A 21,421-nucleotide genomic window follows, 5' to 3' on the forward strand; every position below is an offset into this window, starting at 1 on the left:
CACCGCGCTGCTGCGCATTTTACGCTGACTGCGCTCCGCCGATGTTTTCGAAGTTTCCCGGTCGACTCGGTTGCAGTTTACTCGTTTTATCTGTTGCGGTACTGAACAGTTACATTACTGTTATTGCGGCGATAATGCTTGAGATCGTGCGCCAGATACGGAAGTGCGCGGCTCGAAAGATGCATCGAAAACGTGCCCGCGACATCGCCATGGTCCGTCCTTGAGTGGGAAGCGCGGTCCGTGCGTCTACAATTGCGGTTCGTGAAGTGAACTTTTGGACGCATTGCGAGCACTGAGATGTTATAAAACGCTGAGTTATTGCTGTGTTTCACAACGAGCTCGCGAGCTTCGAGAATGCAATGACCGACTCGCCAGAAGTTGCGGCGCGCGCTGCATTGGCACGACGTGTTCGGGCAGCGGCCGATAGCGGGATCGGTTGCTATTGCACGCGAGTAATAATAATCGCTGTACGCAAAGTGAAATTTAATGGGAAAAACGAAGTGGCCAACCACAGCAAGGTTACCTAAATTACGATTGTGGGGAACGTGCGCGTAGGGGATTGATTGTAAGAGGGGGGGGGTGCAATGAATTCAGCTTATTTGAGAAACTTTTGCCGTGGCTCTAAACTAGTTTGTACAACGAAGTCGGGGATTACAAAATTATATTTTCAGTGTTAAATAAATTAGAAAAGACGCCGTAAGGCTGCAGCGTTTTACACTTCGATATTTTGATTGGTTTTCTATTTTTGCAATGTTTGCAATTCTGTTGTCTATTTTGCAATGATTGATTCGCCTGAAGGTGAAGAGCATGGTATGCTAATAATAATCAATGTTGTAATTGTATAAAAGAACTATATTCTGCTTTCAAATAGCTCATCTTATGTTTGTGATGCCCAGATATAACTTTTTGACACTGAACCGACTGAACACCCTCATGTGCTAAGCTGTAGCTTCAGCAAGGTTATGACACCCATAAATCTGCTGAAAGTCTGCTGGCACATTCATATAAAACGAAACCATGCCTTACTCTTCATTTTGGAGACAGCTATGCATTAGGCATACACCAAGTAAAGTATAGGTACCCTAGTAGCCCATAGTGAACTTTGTGGTACACTAGGTGTAAAACTGATGCTTCTGCCATCTAAAGGCCTGCACACGAAAACCTTCAATTGACCAGGAAGGCCTCCCAGATGCACCAAATCAAAGGGCAAGGGTCTTTGAGGTTGTCCCCAAGCAAGGACAGCAAGGACTATGCTGCTGGTGCAGTTTGAAAAATCGTGAAGTCTTTGTAAACTTTAAGAGCCATTTTCTCAAAAGTGAATTTTACGAGTTCTTCCTTGCTCGTGGAAAGGATAACATGGCTACCACTGGGTGGATTTTGACACTGTCTGTTTTATTTCGATCCTTGAGGAGTTCTGCAGGGTATGACATTCTCTGATTTTCATTTTAGGGCCTAGTTATTTTTTTATGTGACAATTACCGCTGAGTCAGCTGCATACTACTGGGTACAGGTTAAAATAATGTTCTCTGTAAAAAAAATGAAGGGTGTAAAAAAAATTCAAAGAATGTCCTACCCTGTAGTGTTCTTTTGACTACAATTGAAAAGTATTCTGAACTTCCTACCATATGTCAATACCTTGCTAGGCTTTCCACGAGCGGGCAACATGTACACCTCTAACACAAAAACTACTGAAGGTATCATCCTGAAATTTCAAATTTCACCGTTTGGAGTGTTTTTCAATGCACCTACCAAACTTCATTACTCTATGTCAAAAAATAAAAAAGTTTGCTCCGATCCCCACCTCCCCCCTTAAGAGAACACCATTCGTGGCTGGAATGGACATGGATGAGGTACTGAAGCCCAGGACCTTCAACCAAAGCTGTGTGTTGCCTTCACGCCCCCTTCAGCGAGGCTCTACTGTACACCCTTTCGAAAGTCCCACTCTGGCCACAAGAGCAAGGCACCAGCTAGGTCTCCCACAGCATCTGATGAGCGTCTAGCTTCGCCTTCGTCCGGCACAAAACCGGCAGGAAGTTATCACCCACACGACCACACGCACGCAAACGCACCTGAACACGTCAGCCGCCTTCGTGAAGGTGCCCCCCATAGTCTCCGGCGCTAAGTAGCAGGCGTCACCTTCCAGGGGATCTGTCGAGTCGTCCTGCAAGGTGCAGCGACCAAAAAGGATGATCAAATAAGTAGTGGACCGTGGTGGATCAAATAAGTAGTCACCGTTAATCTGCAACGCTGCTACAGGGGTCACTGAGGTAAAATACGTTCAACTCATTACAAAGATTTTGTTCCAATAACAATGGTATGATTTTTATCCCAAACTGCACACAAATAACGGACATATAAAGGAAAACAGATACAGCAGTGGCGATTCCCAAGCCACTTTCCAAATTCTTTATGATGTCACGGAATCTTGCTTTTGGGGCTGGCGGCAGCCGCATTTCTGAAATGCTAACGTTCAGTCAACAGGGTCAGACGCGTTTTAACATTTCTCGTGTTTCTGTCCCCTTAAAACAACACCTTTGGTGGCTGGACTGAAGCTGAATGGGCTATCAAAGGCTAGTTCTCTCAAGGCATCCTGGACTGAGGACGCCTCATTCAAGCTTCAGTAGAATTGATTTAAATAAACGTTTATTCTCTCTCCCTCTCAACAGAACAAAGTTGTATTTTATCTTCATGGCCCCTTTAATTTCACGCTCGCTGCAATATCCCACTGCAGCTCCCATTCCAGGTTCACCCGTCACAAACAGATACCGTCGCACAACACTCTTCCAAAGTGACGTCTCAAGGCAGACTCAGGGGTGAGACAGCCCAAAGAAATTGGGGAGCAGTTTTTGGAGCAGCAAAATTTCGATTTTGGAGCAGAATAATCTTGATTTGGAGCATTTAGGGACATTTATTACATCGTCTTGTGAGCTTGAAAAATCATAATTTTAGCAATTTGAAGGGTCAAGTACACATTCCAATCAGATGTGAATACACAGAACACTGAAAGAGCCTTACGTGAAAGAATTTTTCAACAGTATCACAAAGTTCTAACTGCACTACCTTTTTCCCAACTAGTGATATTGTGTTGCGGCTGTACGCAACACTGACAACAAAACTGCCGTTAGCATTATGAAATTTAAGGGATCTGCATTGGTGGCGTGTTTTTTTACTGTTTCAATGCTAAAATTATTATTTTTGTAATCCCAGGCTGCATTGTACGAACGAGTGTAGTTACGGCACCCGTTGAGCAACTTCGAGCTAACGGTCACATAGCCCAACCAGCCTACCCGTTGCAGTCCGTGGGGCTCACGTTCACCCCATGGTCTTTTGAGTAGTGTTACTGTTTAGCCACCTAGATTTTGGCATTAAATTTCACTTCGCATACATCAAGAGTTATTAGTCGCGTGCTATGGCAACCATGCAGTCCTGCAGCCATTGGGCGCTGCCTGAACAGGTCGCGGCACCGCAGCACAGCCCGCAACTTTCGTGTCGACCGTTCCAACCCCGAGGCTCGCGATCACGCTTCAATGCACAGCAACACCTCAGCATTTTATAATACCACAGTGAGCCAAAAAGTTCACTTCACGAACCTGATTATAGATGCACGCACCGCGTTTCGCACTCCAGGACAAGCCATGCAGAAGACTTAGGCCCCACATTTCAATGAACTTTTTTTCGACCCTTGCAACTTCTCGTAATCTCGCACCAAACTCAAACCATAACCCCAGGTTAACGTCATTGTTCAGAGCCATAATTCATAGAATTAATAGACTGGAACCCAGCTGATTGCATAAAATAAACCAGGGAAAATATCGGCGATGCACACTGAGTGCGTGAAGTAGGCAGTAGCAGCTGGATCAGGCAGTGGCCATGTTTGTAGGCACAGCGATGTCCAAACAGGAAGGCCGTTTCAGCGAACCCGGACGGAAAGCCAATCGTGTTTTAGAAGCTATCGTTTGCTTCATTTGAGTCTTTCTATTTCTGCCATCTGTGTGTTTGCAATTGACCGACAATAAAAGTGGTTACCAGGATGCGCGAGGCTTTCGTCCCAGCCGGAACTGACATGAGCATCAAAATCCGTGCCTTTCAGGCTCTTCTGGAGCAGTTTGGCGCAGGAAAATGGAATTGTATCAAAAAGGTGCAATATGCGCAGCTGTGTCACCCCTGCAGACTAGACAAAGCAACGCTCTCAAACAAGTCAGACTTGCCACAACGAAATTTCGCACAGAGAAGAGATGCGGTGGTGGCCAACGCACCAGAGTGAGATCTAGGACGAGGCCAAAGTCACCGAGCTTGCAGAACCCCTCCTTGGCGATGAAGATGTTGTCCGGCTTGATGTCAAGGTGAACCAGGTTGTGGTCGTGCAGGTGCTTGAGCGCCTGGCCGAAAGAGCGCGGTCGATCAAATGAGGCTCACTGCTCTCACAGGCACAGGGCACAATAATCGTGATGTGGTCCAGAACTTTTACCCACTTTGTGGCTGTCCTGGTGTCAAAATTACTAGTTTCTAGCGCCGCAGAGAAAAACACAGACTGCGCAAGAAAAAACTCGCAGGACATTTATTTCTTCTCTTGCATTCTGCTTGAAACTCCTTTACCCATATTTCAGCAGCGTGTGAAACTGCTCGAAGCATTCTCCTGGGTGCAGGTCAGGGTTGTTACTGCAGGTTTTGCAGAAAAACACTTTCCCTCCTGCCTCCTCTTGTTTTTCTATCACTACAAACGGCAAATCTGAAGGAGGGACATAAATCTTTTTCTCAATGAGGTCACCATCGCTTTCGCTAAGTGCACCACCGCAAAATGCCCGCAATGAGAAAGCGGTGATGCTTCTCAGCTAACAGTGCGCACGTGAAAACGCTCCGAGATACAGAAATCCCGTGCTGAACAATGTGCTGCACTGCTGTGCAAAAAGAAGTAAACCTCAACAAACAAAGTTTACTTATCCCTCAATAGATGGCACACCGTGTATACAAAAAATGCAGGTTCATTGTAGTGAGAAAAACTGCAAAATTTAACCTTGAACACCCAAGTCGAGTGGAACCTGACAATGGACCACAAAGGGTTAATAGGTATCTTCCTTGTAACATTAAAAAAATGTAGGTCTTGAGAGGTTACGGCATGACAATTGTCCTTCAAAGATGTCCCAATGTTCCCTGCTTGTTTTGCAAGCACGTATTTTAAAAGTGCATTTGGTTGCCTTTTGAGTTTTCTCACCCAGAATGCGCAGACAAATTTTACTGCAAGAGCATTTGGCGCTCGTTGATTCAAAGCTATAGGGACTCCTAAAACCTGAACAAATCAACCCAAGCCTAAATACTCAAGTGGTACTTTAAATTAGATGAAATTAAGCGGTAAAATTGAATTTACACGAGCCGACTGTGTACAAAGCAATTTGGGAAATAAATTTCTTCATCTGAGTATTTTGTTATGGCCAGGTCTGTTGCAAGTGGGCTAAATAAAGTGTGCAGCCTATCGCAGGATTGTTGTAAGTTAACTACAAAGTATCGCCAGTTTATCCATCCTTGCAAGGGGGCTACAGTTGCACAGCTTATCTAAGCATCGCTGCAGAGCCTACCTAAGCGTCATTACAAATAGCCTAAACATATAGACTGGACAAACCTCGCTGCAGGTTGATATAGAGCATCTAAGCATATTTGTAAAAGGGCTATGGCTGTATAGCTTCGCTAGGCATTGCTGCAATGGGCATTGCTGCAAGAGTAACTATACAAAGGCCGCAACGAGCTATAGAGTAACCACACACTTGCCATGTAAACACAGTTGTAGGTTTCGCGACAAGTGGACTATAAGCATCCTGCTGTAGATGGGTTATTGCAGTAAAACCTACCTAAGCACCATTGCAAACCAGCTAAACACTAGATAAACACTGCTACAGGGAAGCTCTAATGATATGGACTATAAAAGAATCGTAACAGCGCTATAACTTTTAAGCAATGCTACAACTATGAGCACTGCTGTGGGCAGTCCATCGAAGCTTTCATGGCAGGTGGCCTACACATGCGCCACCCATCTGAACCATAGTTTCTTACAATATACGCTAGAGAGGAATCTGGCGCTAGCGTCTATGCGGCTCACATCAAGGCCGTCTGTGTCGTCATGGACCGCCATTATACATCGCGCTCACCTTAGTTTCATCATTGGCTTGGATTGAAACGTTTTAGTGACCGCAAATTTAAACAAAGTGCCACAAAAACGCGAAGAATAGTGTGCAATTATGGAAGTGGAAAATAAAAACAGGCTGTTTTAAAACTACGGAAAAAGGAAGTAAAGCGTATTTTTGCCGGAACGGTTGTGCCTGCTATTCCGCAGGCCAAGGTCGTAGTTACGAACAAGGTTAATATTTGGGGGGAAACTCATTAGAGACTCTGATTTTATTAATTCTACCATTACTGCAAATATTAAGTTGCGTGAAGAGTTTGGGAAGTTTTTTGAGCGTGCCTATTAAAACGTTGCCTTCGTGGTGAACCGGTGCACCGACCGCCAGCTAGTTTAACAAGAAAAAAAGAAAAACATGGCGTTAAACATTCGTGGACTATGACAAGATAGGATGCATACAAACGCCCGTATCTGTCATATCTTGTCTTCGTCGAAGTACGTTCTGTTTTTTCTTTGCGTCGACTACAAATTTCGCGGCGGCATATTACCCGCTCAGTCATGTCAGCGTCAGGTGTGATCACGCACTGCCTGCTGTTTCACCGAATACGGCTACCACAGAACAGGGAGGATTCCGGCTTCCTTGTAGCTCGTAAACGTGCTAATGCATAGTGAAGAAAGCAAATCCCGAAAACCGCTTAAGAATCCGATTGCCATGCCAAGCCCAAGCCAAAAAGGGGGCTCTTCCCATGTACCCCACGACGACATGGCTTACGAGGCGCAGTTTCCTCTCTAGTATACTTACTAAGAAACTCTATGATCTGAACACTGCTTGCACGGTGCCGTAGCTGTAGAGGCCATCAAGGCACCACTGTGGCCCATAACCGCGAAACGTCATAATGAGAAATGCAACCCAGTTTCGTAGCAATGATATGTACTACAGGGAAATCTGGTGGCAGCACCTGGGTGAGCCGTGCCTCAGCGAGTGTGCTGCCACATACCGCAAAGAAACATTCCACTCTTACTCGGCTTGGCTCGCCAACAGGCACAAAAGTTGCTTGTTGCTGCAGAAAAACGACAATACTCTTGCAAATGGATGTTCAAAGTTGTTTTAGCAGTAGAATAGTGCAACTCCAAGAGATGTCGTTGCCAGAGATTATTTAGAAGAACGCAAGACGAACGGGTGAACATTTTTCGTTTATATCCGCTTCAAGAGCGAAAAGAAGCCACGTGGTGAGCCGAGCCAAGCTAGCTGCCACGGCGGTGCCCAAGGCAGCACGCGATCACAGGGACACGTTACACATTTCCCCTTCGCGTGCATGAATAAGGAACTCTACGGGACGACGTTGCAACCCGCACACTGACCAGCAGCAGGTCGACCAGGTACTCCCAGACGGTGCGCTCGGGGATGCTGTGGTTCTCCTGGGCGTAGCTGGCCAGGCTGCACTCGCAGAGCTCGGTCTGGATGTAGAGGCGGTAGTCCTCCTCCCAGGCCTTGACGAAGCGCACGCAGTGCGGGTGCGGGGGCAGCCGCTCGTGCTTGGCCACCTCCTGCAGCCGCTGCTGCCGGTCGCGCTCACCCCGGAACTTGTGGTGCGCCTCCTTCACCGCGTACCAGCGCTGGTCCAGCCGGCAGCGCACTTTGTACACCTGGGCGCGGAGGGCACCGCCATTACTCGTGCCCTCTCGGACAGGACGCAGACAGACAGGTGCTCGTCCCAGCTGTCTTGGTTCATAAAGAATACTGCATTGTCCCGATGGCAGTGGCGACTCCCCTGCTGCCACTCTCTGGTGAAGTCTCTACGTCGTCACAGAACCTTGATTGTGTGATTGGTGGCCAGTGACGGGACACTTCACTGGACGATTCTAGCGGGGCCTCGGGTTCTGTCTGATCGCATAACTTGGATGCAGATGTCCACTTGACATACTGACAACTACGTTTACAGTGTTCGCCTAATTGAAGCCATTCCTGCCCACAATATGTCACTATTGTGTGAAATTTGATAAGTTTTTAATATTTGCTGCGCTTTTGGAGTTAAAAAACTTTCATAGCCGGAATGGAGCTGCGTAAATGACCAAAGGATAGTTTCTTCCAAATTTTGCAGTAAGCATGATAATCAGCTAATCCTAGACAACCAGGAAACATAAGAATAACCAGCTAAACCTTAGCTCACGCTACGTACTATATCCTGGCATAGCCGAGCTAAGCCACGGCTAGTTTTTTTGGTCAACCGTCAGATCTTCCAATTTCAACCGTCCAGGACTGCAACCCAAGCCTTTCTCCAAGCGCTCTGCCCTGCCCTCCCGCACTTGGCGTCCTGCAAAAATGCAGGAACATTTTTTTTTCTGAATCAGTATGACTCAACCAACGATTGAATCAAAACAGCTGAATTTCACTACTGCCAGTGTTTGTACTGTTCATAACAAACTGCACCTCCTTCACCACTCACGACTGGCCGCAAATACTTCCCACACGATTACCAGGGATGTATCATAGAACTTGAAAGTGAATAATCAAAAGAAAGAACAAAATACACGCACCGGTTCTCCACTGTTTAACACCAAAATGCCAACACACTGCAAAACAGTGACGTACCTAACTTTACTACAACCGGTGCAAACGAAAATTTAAACCTCATACCCAGCTAAAATCAATCTGCACCACAGGTCCTGAGGTGCAACCATTTACATCCAACAACTATTCAGTATTCCTCAACTGATGAGGTGCAAAACAGGTTTCCCGTAGCAGCTTGCACGTGGCAAACCACGACACAAACGTGCTTCCTCTATGTCGTGGCCGGCGATAGAGCTTAAACACCCCCTACAAACTTACTGTTCCGAAGGAGCCTTCGCCGAGTTGGCTGTCCACATGGAAGCACTGCTTGAGGTAGGGGTCAGACTTGCATGCATTGTAATGCGGACTATTGAAGGCTGTCAGGGCTCAGTGGTCAAGGCTTATACTTTCCGCTCGCACTCAAACTGCTACTTCATACAGCTTCGCACAAGTCACAAGGATTACAGACACACCAGAGGGACCTCTGTTAACAATAAAAAAAAAAAACACATTGTAACAAAACAAAACATTTAATGAAGCGAGACTTGCTTTGAACAGGCTAGGGTAAGAAGTCCCCGCATCACATGCATTAATGAACTACGTAAAAATCCAGGGGCAATTTTAAAGCAAGTGCTCAGGCTACCTTTACTTTACCTCTTTAATAAAGAGTCTCGCTGCTTTGGTAGAGATGAGGTTCTACTTCCCCACATAACCATGCTTCAGAAGTACTATAACACTTTACTGATACCCACGGCAACCATGCCATTGATATCAGTGTGCTGTTAATAATATATCGATAAAAATGTTTTAAAGTAATCGCTTTGGTGAATTAGGACTGTTCGATCTGCAATGCTCAAGCTCCCAAGAGCAGGTAGATCAAACGGGCCCGCTATTAGCATACACAGCGTTAGTACTGCACAAGAACCAAATGTGGTCAAAATTTTTTTTAAGGTGACAGTCTTCCTTGGGCTAGGCACTTGCAAAAATCAGATGTGCTGTCACCGTAATCAGGCGGAAATATTACTGGTGGGTGATCGACTTACTGCGCCCCTGTGAGACCGAGGGGAGGGAGCTCGAAAGGGAGGAGGAGGATGGGAGGAGGGAAGCGTGGGATGGACGGAGAGAGGAGTGCTTTGAGAGGAGGGGAAATAGTGGAAGGTGAATGGGAGAGATGGTGAAGGGAACGTGAGCAGGAGGAGGACAAGACTCGGGCAGCAGGGGCGGGGTGGGGGGGGGAGGGAAAGCATGTGGGGGAGGAGGAGGAGGTGGTGGTTCAGGAGGGAGAGAGGTGGCAAAAGTGAGGAGGATGTGGAAGAAGGAAAGAGGGGAGTGAAGGAAGGGCATTACGTGGCAGAAGCGACACAAATGCCATCGTTTTTTGAAATCATTTGCAGTGAAGCTTAAAGGAGCCATGAAGAGAAAACACAAGTTTGGTTCATTCGAAATATTGCCTCGTTAGAACCATAACGACACCACTTATAATGCAAACTTCGCTCAAATGAGCTACATAATTAGGAAAAAAGGAAATGACCATGCGACCCAACAGCTCATTTTCCGCAACAGAATCTATGATGTCACTCAAGAATGCGAATGCTCTGCGATTGGCGGAGGCCGGCAAAAGCAAACGCATGTTAGGCAGGGCTTACAGTTTGCATAGCGAGCCCGTGAAACATACTGCACATTCTTTTTATGACAAAGAACGGTGGAGTAAAAGGCTGAAGTTCCGAACGAACACGCAAGCGTTTATGCCAATGCGTACGAAACTAGGCGCCGGCCGAGCTCGACATCTCGCCGTCGCCACCGTCGCGCAGACAAATTTTCGGGTTCAAGGCTCTTCGGGGCCAACGAACCGTCCCAGCACGCACAGCCGCGACCTTGCTTAGTATTGTAATCCCTTCACAGGAGGTTGGCCGTCATATCGCCAACCAGCAAAGGTAAAAATAGAAACAAGGGAAGTAAGGAACACAGAGCAGCAACGAGATAGTGCCACTCGTCGCACAGGTTTCGGTATGGAGGTCGTGTTGGCTTGCTGCTGTCGTTACGAGCTCGTTTACAGTTTACAACCACTGAAAACTTCAGTTTGTTCAAGTACTTTGCAATGAAATTTCGTTGCTGTGTTTTGAAATGACCATGTAGTACGGGAAAATCGTCGAGGGAGTGCGACATCCCCGCCGGTGAGATCTCCTTTCATGTGCTGCCCAACGACGAACCTCGGTGAAGCAAGTGGCTACGTTTTGTGAACTTTGCAAACGGAGGAGAAAGAGAGCTAAAGGAAGTACGAGTGTGCTCGCTTCATTTCCGAGGAAGTGATTACGGCAGGGACGCGGACATGCTGGCGCTCGTCGCCGACTTCGTCAAATTGCCATCAAAGCGCTCTGACCTTGGGGAAAAAAATTGCCGTACACACCGCGCATTGACGCTCGAATCTTTCTGGTCGGAGCAGAGAGCTCGAGCGAACGGCTTTCCATACACGACACCGGCCAACTGGCATAAGCGATACTGCTACTGAAATTGAAAATACGGCACATACGTACCAGTCTGTATTCGTCCGTCGCGACGGGGCTGACGAGGCAGCGGTGCCAACGGCTGGGCGTTCGTCTGTTGTGGCTATCGCGGAATGGTCGCTTTCCCATCCACCGCGTATCCCACAACTCTTGCCGCTCATGCACTTAGAAGCATTGAGCGTTCAAGTGGTGTGAGGTTGTTAAATGCAAGCCCGAGCTCCACGAGAGAGTTTTGTTCTCCGGATCAGGCGATTCCATGACTAGGGCTGCGGGTGCACTAGGTTTTACTAGTATTTTTAAAATGGCCGCAGTCTCGGTCGACTCCGGCGTGTGGGTGCTATATAGAGTTGACAGACTAAGCATCTGTTTCATGGACCGGCTCGTATGACGCCATTGTTCACGTGACGAAATGTGCAATTTTAGCGGGAGATTTAAAATTTTGGCTTAAATTGCCTTATTTCTCAGTGAATAAAGCATCATTTGCTTCCAGGAAAGCGCTTGGGGTACTATGAAACACCTAATCTTTTGAATAAAACAAACTTTTGTTTTCTCTTCACGGCTCCTTTAAACAACAATTTTTTTTTTTTCAAATATCTTTTTTTCGTCACATTGTTGCACCTATCCGAAAAAATTGTGAGGCTGGTTGAAACCCTTCGCAGTTAAACTTTGCGCCTCACAGCGAACGGAATTCAGGTGAATTTTTGCACGATGCACTGCTGAGAACAAGCCAAAACTTGCAAAAAAAAAAAGTTTGCCTAAAGGTGCGGCTTTGTCTGTGGTTGTCAATACAGTACTTTCTTTTCACAGCACAAAGCTGCAGCTTAATTAAGAAGCACACCAAATCGCTTAGCAATGTACAAGCAAATGCAAGAACAGGCCGCTACACAAAACCTCAACTACACTTTTTAAGAGATCATGCTGTTTTGAGTGGCCACGAACTCTTTCCGGCAAATGCGGCCCGCTTTAGCAAAAACATATGCGGTATACAGCAATTTACAAGGAAAGTGTTATGCTTGGCAGCAGCGTTTGCTACATTGCCTCTGCCCTATACTACCTTTATAATAGCCTCAAGTGATACAAAGCCAAAATTTTGAAAAAAAAAAAAACCTTTATGCTTTCGCACGTTGAGCGAATGTTAAGTCTACCCAGCACCGTTGTTGCAGTCTTTCCAACAATACCACCGCCTTACCAGTCTCTTTCGATCATCACTCTTGGTTCATGCTGGCTTACAGGACAAAAATTCCTGAATTTTCAAAGGACTTTCAAGACTCTGCAAGTAGATTTTAAAGGACTACCACTGTCAGTTTGAAATCTACTTTAGTACGGTGTTCAGGCAAAGATGGGGGCTCGAAATTATGAGAAATTGTCGAAAAATGGAACTCTGCTGCAGCTAACGTCTCAACACGGGGGACTCAATTGTCTCCAGACAAGTCAAAACGATGGCTGCACCGACCCTTCCTTCTTCGACAGCTTGTCACTGTTGGCCACAGTTACACGAACAAGCACTTACAGTGGGTTTCAAAAAGCAAATGTTCACTTGCCAAAGTAGATCAGCCAGGAACAAAAACAAACACCCACTTAGTCTCTACGTAACCTAATGTTGGTTTTACAAAGAAATTCAAGAAATTCAAAGTTTTCAAAAACCTGCATGCACCCTATACTCAACCTTTTCAGTAAGCACTGCCTACTATAACTCAAATAGCAAGCGATGCTGTAGCTGTACTCTACTGAATAAGCGATTTGCATCATTTTTATCGTCCTACCTCAAAATTTGGGCAATTCAGATGCTTTTGGCAGTCCCATGGCATTTCAGTTGACCTGGGTTTGCCAAACGAACTGCGACATCCTTCCGAGATTGGCAAACAGGTGCTATGATCGTCTTGACTTCAAATGTGCATGTAATATAACATACGGGCGATACCACGCCACGCGGAGGATACAAGCCTCGGAGCCGGTGAAGCTCACGGGCTGAGGCCGACACGTCTTCGTGCGAAACGAGGAACGGTCCACATTCCTCACGCGTTGTGGTGGCCGCACCCGCTCTCCCCTCTGGGCCAAACCGTCCTGGGGGAAAGAAAATATTTATGAGATACAAGAAAATGTATTCAACCCACTCGGTGACTGTCCAAGCTCAACCGCAGGCTTCGAAAAGAAAATTCCGTGCCCGCGACTAGCCTCGTAAAGGAGTTTAGCAAAGTGAGCGAGTGGACAAAGTCAATAAACAATGCATGAAAAAATGACAATTCCAAGGCACAATACATCATTTATTTTATTTATTTATTCAGCTTACTACACTCGCCCAGAAGGCACTGTTGTAGGAAATACCTAAAAAGTCCAGAAACAGAACCATGAATCTCGTACTAAACAAAACGCGGTTCTTAGAAGCATTACACGGTACTTGGAAGCATATTGTTCTTACTAGATTATTGTTTGGCAACGGTCGGTATGTTTTGTAATGGGTACAGCAATACAAACCCCAAGTACAACACATCACCGAGTTGCACTGTGCTCTCGGCTTTTGAAGCGTAGCTATCGTAAGGGGTGCCCCCACATCCAACTCGTTTATTATGATCAGCCGCTACTTCATGCAAGCTTCAACAGATGATGCCTCTGTCCAGTCTGCCAACTGTCCCCCTTTCACGAGGTCATCCACAGATGGCAGCACCATCATAGCTTAGTACTGACTGGGCAGTTGGATGCCTACTGAGATAAAATAAATAAGTCTTGCTGCAGACATCTGCCTTGGCTCCGCTGTTCTTTGCAATGTCTAAGCATCACATTCATGTCGCGGAATTTTATTAGGTTTTCATCTTTGGGTAGTGTGATGATGGTTAAAGGCCATCGGGAGAAAAAAATATTGGATGTCAGAGCGCCAGTGTAAGGAAGAGAGTAAGAGCCACGGGCACATGTAAAACTCTCCAGAAGCGCCGAGGGTGCGTTCACCACATACTGTATTTTCGCGTGTATAACCCTCCATTTAACTCACACCCCAAAACTTTTCGTCGACGAATAATAAAAATACATCCCCGCGCATATTGCCCGCATATTTTATCCATAAAAGGATGGACCAAAGCGACCACTCAAGCAACATTACACATTTGTTTATGAGAAAGAACTTACCTAGCTGACTAGGTAACTAGAGGACTTTCCGCATACATTTTTTCAGGTTAAGCTGTGTGTGCAAAATAAGCACTGTCAATAGGATAACAGTGGCATATTAGCTATTACTGCTGTAGGGGCATCACGGCCCAAATTGCAGTGCGGTGAAGCTGCACCAAAGGAAATATTTCGCATATAATCCGCACCTCTACTTCACAACTGAAATTTTCGCATTTTTGGGGCGGCCTATGCGGGCGAAAATGTGGTACACGTAATTCATCCCACCACGGACTGCATTTCTTTTTTTGCCATACATACACACGTACACTCCAAGTCCGACACCTCTACGCATTGCCTTCGAAAGTAGTAAGGCCACTTTTGGCAATTTTCAGAACATTTTTTTTCCAGGTGCCACCCATCGCCATGTTTATCTGCAGAAGAGATGCTCTTCTGCTGCCCTACCAATGACAAATTGAAACGACGTGGTACGATGACATGGCAAGCATCTTGGTCATGGGTGCGCAATACCCATTTTCACTGCACCGGGAAGACATGACCTCCGCCTTCGTGGCTTGGAAGCAACAGTAAAGCCGTGACACCGTTCTCTTCATGACGCCAACATAAACACCCTACCGAATGTATCGCTGTTAGCAATCTTCTCAAGCAGTGGGCTCCTTTGTGTTGACAAGTGCAAATTAGAGAGCCCCAGTTAGCCCAAAACAACTGTTTATTAAAGGGGTCCTGAAATGCCTTCCGCCGATGCATGGATGTACATGTAACCAAATAAAGCAATGTATTAGCAATCTCCTCCTGCAAGAATTTTGTTAAAGCGATGAGTATTAGCTGAGAAATCGTAAATCAAAAACCGCGAATTATCGTCGCGCCGTATTTCCTCCTCCTTTCAACTGTTTCTTCGCTGTTGGCCTCCCCTCCCATGATGCTCCGCTCCTCAGCGGTGACGTACTTCCGCTATTGCGCTCCCACAGACTGCCGTCTGCTACGGGCCAGCTCTTTCGGCTTTTTCATCTCTGTAGACACCATGGACACAGGCTGGAAAAGCGAACGAATGACCTGGCCGCATGTGTGCGGCCTGGCCTTGCCCTTTCGCGGTGTACGTAGCTGCAGGGCTGCAGTTGGTATCGGCGGCGAACTCGCAGCCGCGTGGGGAGAATCGTGCGCTCGTTCCCTTTGGTGCACCGCGCACTGTTTATCCAAAAAGCGCGGTCTCAGATGTGGCCCCGCTGGTGCCGGGTGTTATTTTGCGGTGGTTGTAATTCCTACTACCGGCGGCATGTGAAAAAAGACATTTTCAACCGACACAGAACACGTGCACAAAACGCGCCGGATCGGATCGCTTTATCAGCGGCGATGAACGTGAAGGCGAAGAGCAAACCAACGCTGCACTCGATCAGCGAGAACCCGTGTTCTGACAAGCTGCACCCATGTGTTGCATTCAACACTGACGGGAAAGCGTTTGTTTGCACTTGTTTGGATAGTCGTAAAATGTCCAAACACTCCGGCACTCCGCTAGCAGATCAGCCGGCGAGACATTTCGGAAAACATTTGACAGATGGCGCCGTATGCATTAGTGTGTCGCTACGCAAAACTGATGAGACGCTCTACTAAAACTCAGTGCCTTCTATTTTAGAAGGCTCTGCTAAAACTCCCATCGCGGTGTCACGTAGCGGGACGCAAAAATTTAGCGTTTAGCGTATGCAAAGGCCACAAACGCTGTACTAAAACTCTATTAGCAGCAAAATAGCGTGCGTATGTGAAACCGCTTGCGTTTACAAAGCTGCACGCCGAGCGCGTACGTTTCAAACCTAGTGACATCGTTTAAATACACTGGCAAGCACAGTGTAACGTAGTCAGATATCAACCGTATGCTCAGGCGACAAGCAAGAGCTTGTTTTATGTGGGGCGGAGATTGCGCATAAAGGCCCGTTCGCACTTGCGACGAAAGCGAGTGAGAACGGCAGGAATTCCGTCGCTTTGTCGCGCGACGATCGTTTTTGTCGAATGGTCGGGACAAATTTTGGTTGCGCGACAGAATTCCCGTCGCTTTCGCTCGCTTTCGTCGCAAGCGGGAATGGAAAGTTCTGCCGCTGCCGTCTGCTACGCAGCTCGGAGGTAACCGCGCGATCTGCTCGGGCCGGATGAACGCGCACACTCCCGCACGGCAGCGCCCCAAGCGGCAGACGGCCGCGTACATCGCTCCCGGCGCCCGCCTGGAGCCCGCCCTCGGCACACTAGCCAGTATATTTCAGGCACTATAATGGAACAAAGATTTTTTGCTTCCGATGAACCTAGTTCTTTGCCCCTGTGTTTTTAAATACGTGAAGTGGTTAGCACGTCGTCCTCACGCAGCTCTGTATCGTCGTAGCATCGCTGATTGTCCGAATGAAGCTTGCAGCTAAGCCAATGCAGCGACCGAAGCTGTGTGTGTGTGTGTGCATCGCCTCCGGTGTGTTGTGGACGCGTTCGTTTCGCGATGAAATGCGACATTGTACTTCTGCGGGTGGATAGGGCTTCCCATGGTCTGGATTATCTTTCTCGAACGACGTACCACTCAACCTCGCATGGGGTATGTGCAGTGTGCCTGGCTAAAAGCCTTCTCGCTTGCGCGCCAGAGTTGTGACTTGCTGCTCGTCCCCGCAAACCGGGTGTGAGGTGAGTGCCGTATTTACGACGGGCAGGAGGAGGCAACTCATCGTCTGTCAATCGCGGTTCAGACTTGCAACGCAAGTTGTGACGTTGCGTTCGTTCGAAACGCATCTCTGGATTGTTTTGAAGTTGAATAAAATGTACGCGTCAAACCCGGGCAGTCGGCTCAGGGCGTTCTCTGCGATTGCACCAAAGAAGTGCCACGGGACTTTCTTTATGGTACGTACTCACGTAAGATAAAATCCACGTCGTGTTATGGCCGTGTTGCATTCAATACAAACGGTTAAGCGTTTGTTTACACATGTTTCGTTTGTCGTAAAATGTCAAAGCACTCCGGCACTCCGCTGGCAGATCAGCCGGCGAGCCGACGCTGAGCAGACGACTCATCTCTTTGCCGGAAGTGCGTGGAAAAGCCGCCCAATAGCAGGATGTCTAGCTCATGACGAACATCTGGGAATCGATGATGTAGACATGTGAAGATGGCGGCGTCCAAAAACACGAAGGAAAGGGTGAGAAAAAAGCGACAAACTTTGCAACAAAAGTGTGAGCTTTCCGCTGCGCGTAAAAGAGTAATACTTGGCACAGGTGACGTTGGCGACCCAATCTAGCGATTGCGCTAGTTCATTTAGTGTGCTCAAAATGCCTTTCAGGGCCCCTTTAAAGGGACTCGCTTATCGATGCGACAACCCGTATGAAGGTAAACGTTTGACAGACTTCTGTCTGGTTGGGAAGTTACTAAACAGAAATTTAATTATGCTCCAATCAATACATAGACAAAACTCGACGTTATGAAGCCGACTCTGCTTCTTCTTCAGTGGTGACAGGGGCCACACTGCAGCTGCAACTTATAGTGTTTCACTGTTGCTGCCCTCGCGCAAAGCCCTTCGCTGCAGCACGCAATCCCTGTACACCGAAGGGAGCGCACCAAGCGACGAATTAAGGCTCCGTGGGGTTCGTTGAATATGTCACGACTCGACGAAAAGCCGCTTTCTCCAGTTTGTTTCCCTTTCGAGGATGGCCATTCCGGAGAAGTCAATTTTGTGGTCAGCCACTTCACAGTACTCGGTGACGGCATTGCGTTCTCTATTCTGTTTCCGGGCAACGCTTGTTGTGTTGCCTAATCCCCTCCGGGAGGTTTTTGCTTTCACCGATGTATGACGTGTTGCACTCAGCGCACGGAATGCGGTAAACAACCCTGGGCACTTTCTGTATTGTTGGCCGGTCTTTAGGGCGGGGGATTAGGCGGCTGGCTTATAGTTGTTGAAGGATCGTGGACGATGCACACTCTTCTGCAAATGCTGGCCAAGGCCTCACTCGTTCCTGGGATGTAAGGCACCAGCACGCGTTTCAGAGTTCCGACGGTCGATGTCCTCGGAGAGTTTGTCACCCTGTCCTGCTCTTTGCGGCGGGTTACGGAGTGAGTGAACTGTTTTGGGCGGCCCCAGTCATCCCTGAAGAAGAAGCCGAGCCGGCTTCGAAACGTCCGGTTTTGTCTATGTACGGTTGGTTGGTGCATAATTAAATTTCTGTTAAACAACCCGCATGATATGCCGTACATTGCATCGCATCAATCAAAGAATTTGGTGTTCACTTATATTCCAGCAGCTTTAAAAAGCACTGCATTCCAAACAGTAAATTTTGGGGTTTTGATGCACCGGAGCTACACCAGGGCTATGAGGCGTGCTGTACTGGAGGGCTCCGGATTAATTTCGACCACCTGAGGACCTTTAATGTGCGCAGTCTCGACACAGAAGCATTTTTGGTTTTCGCCTCCATCTAAAAGTGGCCACCGGAGCTGGGGTTGAACCAGTGTCCTTAGGCACAGCAGTGGGACACAGCAGCATCTTGAGCCAAAGCTTGAAGTTGTTGTTCTTAGCAACACGAGCTTGGTGTTTACCACGTTGGTGAACTGTTTCTTATACCATGCAAGACGGCAGCATTTCATGTAATGTGGGTGGAGCAGCAGCAATAGAGAAATAAGGGAAAAAAGAAGAGAGCACTACGTCTGCTCAATTTTGGTTTCTTTTAGACAAAATTCATTTGAAAGATGCCAGGGACGTTTAAATTCAACTCAGTCTGAAGCAGGAGCACCCATTAACACAACCATCAAAGTACCTGGAAACCAGGAAAGCATCAGAGTTGTTCCTGCGGTCAAGATGACCGAACTGACACAGATGGATGCTTTGTTTGGGAGCACGTAGCAACTAAGCGGCTGTGGGGGCACCCGAACGCAGCCTCGAACACTGGTGGCAAAATGCACTGATGCCATTGAAGGACTGAACTATTTTCTTTTTTTTTCGCTCCGTTCCCCTTTTTTGCCATTCTTTGGTTACTTTTATGTTTTTGTAACTATCTGTAAATTTTTTCTTTGGCTCCGCTGCGGGCTGCGGCAATCAGTTATAAAAAATCTAACCTCAAGTCACCAAAATTAACGCCGCTTTCAACAAGTTTTGGTTGAGCTTTCGTGACTCCATAGCGCGGCGCATGCGCAGTGACAGCGCCGACACGCCCCCACGCGCGCGCATGGACCGAAAGTGCCTTTTATGAACTGTTGACAGCTTGCCTCGGAAAGGAACCTTAAAATAGGGAAACTACGCACCTGCGCTACGACATCATAGTACAGCCTGGTCGAAGGCATTGAAATAGTTCACTGAAAAGGCTACGCCTTTGCACACTGAAATGCGTTACAGCAGGATGACTCCATTTTGCAGCCAATTTCTTGCAAGACAACGTGCGGTTTCGCGTTCAGACATTCGATTTCGATGAATCCAGTGAGGACGCGAGCTTGCAACAGAAAATAACACGTACGCTGTCTGGCGGTGTCATGGCTAGCATTGGCGTTACAACAACGAAACAGTTCGAAGTAATACAATAAATACGCGAAAACCGCCGCGGAAGCACTTCAAGACGTCTCGGACTTGCTGTCAACACAAGGTCTTACATAAACCGCACGCACTTTGTGTTTGTTAGCAGAATGCTCAATCCAGTCGCTACTTATAAAACGCTACAGATTTAGAGCAAGAACGACAGTGTGAATGCGGTCGGACGAGTAGCCAGCGTCACGTTACCTTTTTCGTCAACAGGGGCCGAGTCCCCTGGAAAAACACGGGATCCGGTCTAGGAGGAGTCCGATCCATGTCAGAGACGGAGTGAGTAGGTGAACGACGCAGCTAAGCAGTAAGGTCCGAAAAAACTAGAAGAAAGCGGTGGGACGCTGTCTGCGCAGGCATTATCGCACACCCGTCACAAGCACGCGAATGCCGTTACTTCTGCCAGCTCTTGGAGCGTTTCAAGCTTGCACGCTATCCGAAGCTCCACACTCAACGGTCGCCGCTTTCCCCAGGGAGCAGCGCCTTCTTCAAGGACGCAAATCGTCGTGGCCCCGAACCAAGCTAAATCTATTTGAACGCGGAAACGACATTCGCGCACAGCAGGGCGGTTTGACAAAGCCCTCCACCGTCTGCACGCGGCTGATTGGAGGCGGCGCTGGCCCATGTTGGCTAGTGCCTCGGCTATTTCCGCACCTTGTGGGTTGGGAAAAAAAGAAAAAGGCCGTGCTTTGTGTTTCACGTTGGGAACAAAGCAGATCCTTTTTTTTTCCCGAATGGGCTCGAAAAGGGCCTACCCAAAGCATTGAAGGACTCTGCTTACTGCATCTGTAAATAATAAACCAAAAGAGAGTGGCTCCTGCGCCTCATCACCGCAGCGGGCTGTTGTTCATCCGCGCGGCGCAAAGAGCGCATTACTGCGGGTAATTTGAACGTCACACGAGTTGTTTCCATGATTTTCAGACTTACTTGCAAAAGACTGCAGCGAAGACAAAAAACTGTGTGAAGATGATGTCACACGTGATCGCAAGCGCAATCTCTTTTCAAAACGCGCGCGCCCACTAAAATGCGGGTCCGTCGCTTCGACGGAGTGATACACAACACGAGCGAGCGCGTTCTTTTGACTTGAAAGTTGACACCGGCGCCGTGGCATTGCTCAGCCAGCCCTCCAGGGCCTCCAGGGTAAATGTGAACGAGGTAAAATTCATTGCAAAAGTTTGTAGCATGCAGCAAATGCTTACAACCGATGATTACTGTCTTTTTTTCCCCCCAGATATTGCGCATCATTAAGAGGGTGTTCTCGCAAGAGAGCCTACAAGGGAATGGACCAGGAATGCGTTAAGGCTGCAGGAACATGATCTTTTTATGGGACCTTTCTGCTAGCACAGAAAGGAAAGGCTCTTTTTGGTAGAGAGCTTCAGCATGCCACAAAGGTGCTGCTTGGGCTGGCCATTTGGAAACGTATCCTACTCTCATCTAGTCACAAAGTGCCTTTTAAGTCATTTTCTCTAATCAATGAAGTGTCTTCGCACACGTACTTCTGCAAATCTCCAAATTCAAATAATGGTACAAGGCCATACATTCCCTAAAGTCCCCCGCCTCAGAATCCTCGGCCTACTTATCCAGCAGAATCGATCCAATGCTTTCTTCATACAACTACTAG

The 21,421-nt window shown here is 47.5% G+C and overlaps 1 protein-coding gene across 1 annotated transcript in view; it reads right to left on the reverse strand.

Moving 5' to 3' along the window:
• LOC144162218 (membrane-associated tyrosine- and threonine-specific cdc2-inhibitory kinase-like) overlaps positions 1-20,416 on the reverse strand; it is a 51,543-nt gene extending 31,127 nt beyond the window's left edge. Inside the window, exons 1-6 of the mRNA XM_077692683.1 lie at positions 19,999-20,416; positions 13,108-13,231; positions 8,943-9,040; positions 7,475-7,759; positions 4,257-4,379; positions 2,070-2,161 (exon numbers count right to left, since the gene is read on the reverse strand). Coding sequence (XP_077548809.1) covers positions 2,070-2,161; positions 4,257-4,379; positions 7,475-7,759; positions 8,943-9,040; positions 13,108-13,231; positions 19,999-20,067 — 791 coding nt within the window. The 5' untranslated portion in view covers positions 20,068-20,416. The remainder of the gene's footprint in view (positions 1-2,069; positions 2,162-4,256; positions 4,380-7,474; positions 7,760-8,942; positions 9,041-13,107; positions 13,232-19,998) is intronic.
• Positions 20,417-21,421: the final 1,005 nt, after the last annotated feature.

This window comes from Haemaphysalis longicornis, unplaced genomic scaffold, assembly GCF_048455015.1.
Source record: "Haemaphysalis longicornis isolate Haplotype H1 unplaced genomic scaffold, Haemaphysalis longicornis Haplotype H1 scaffold_12, whole genome shotgun sequence".
NCBI classification, from domain to species: Eukaryota; Metazoa; Arthropoda; class Arachnida; order Ixodida; family Ixodidae; genus Haemaphysalis; species Haemaphysalis longicornis.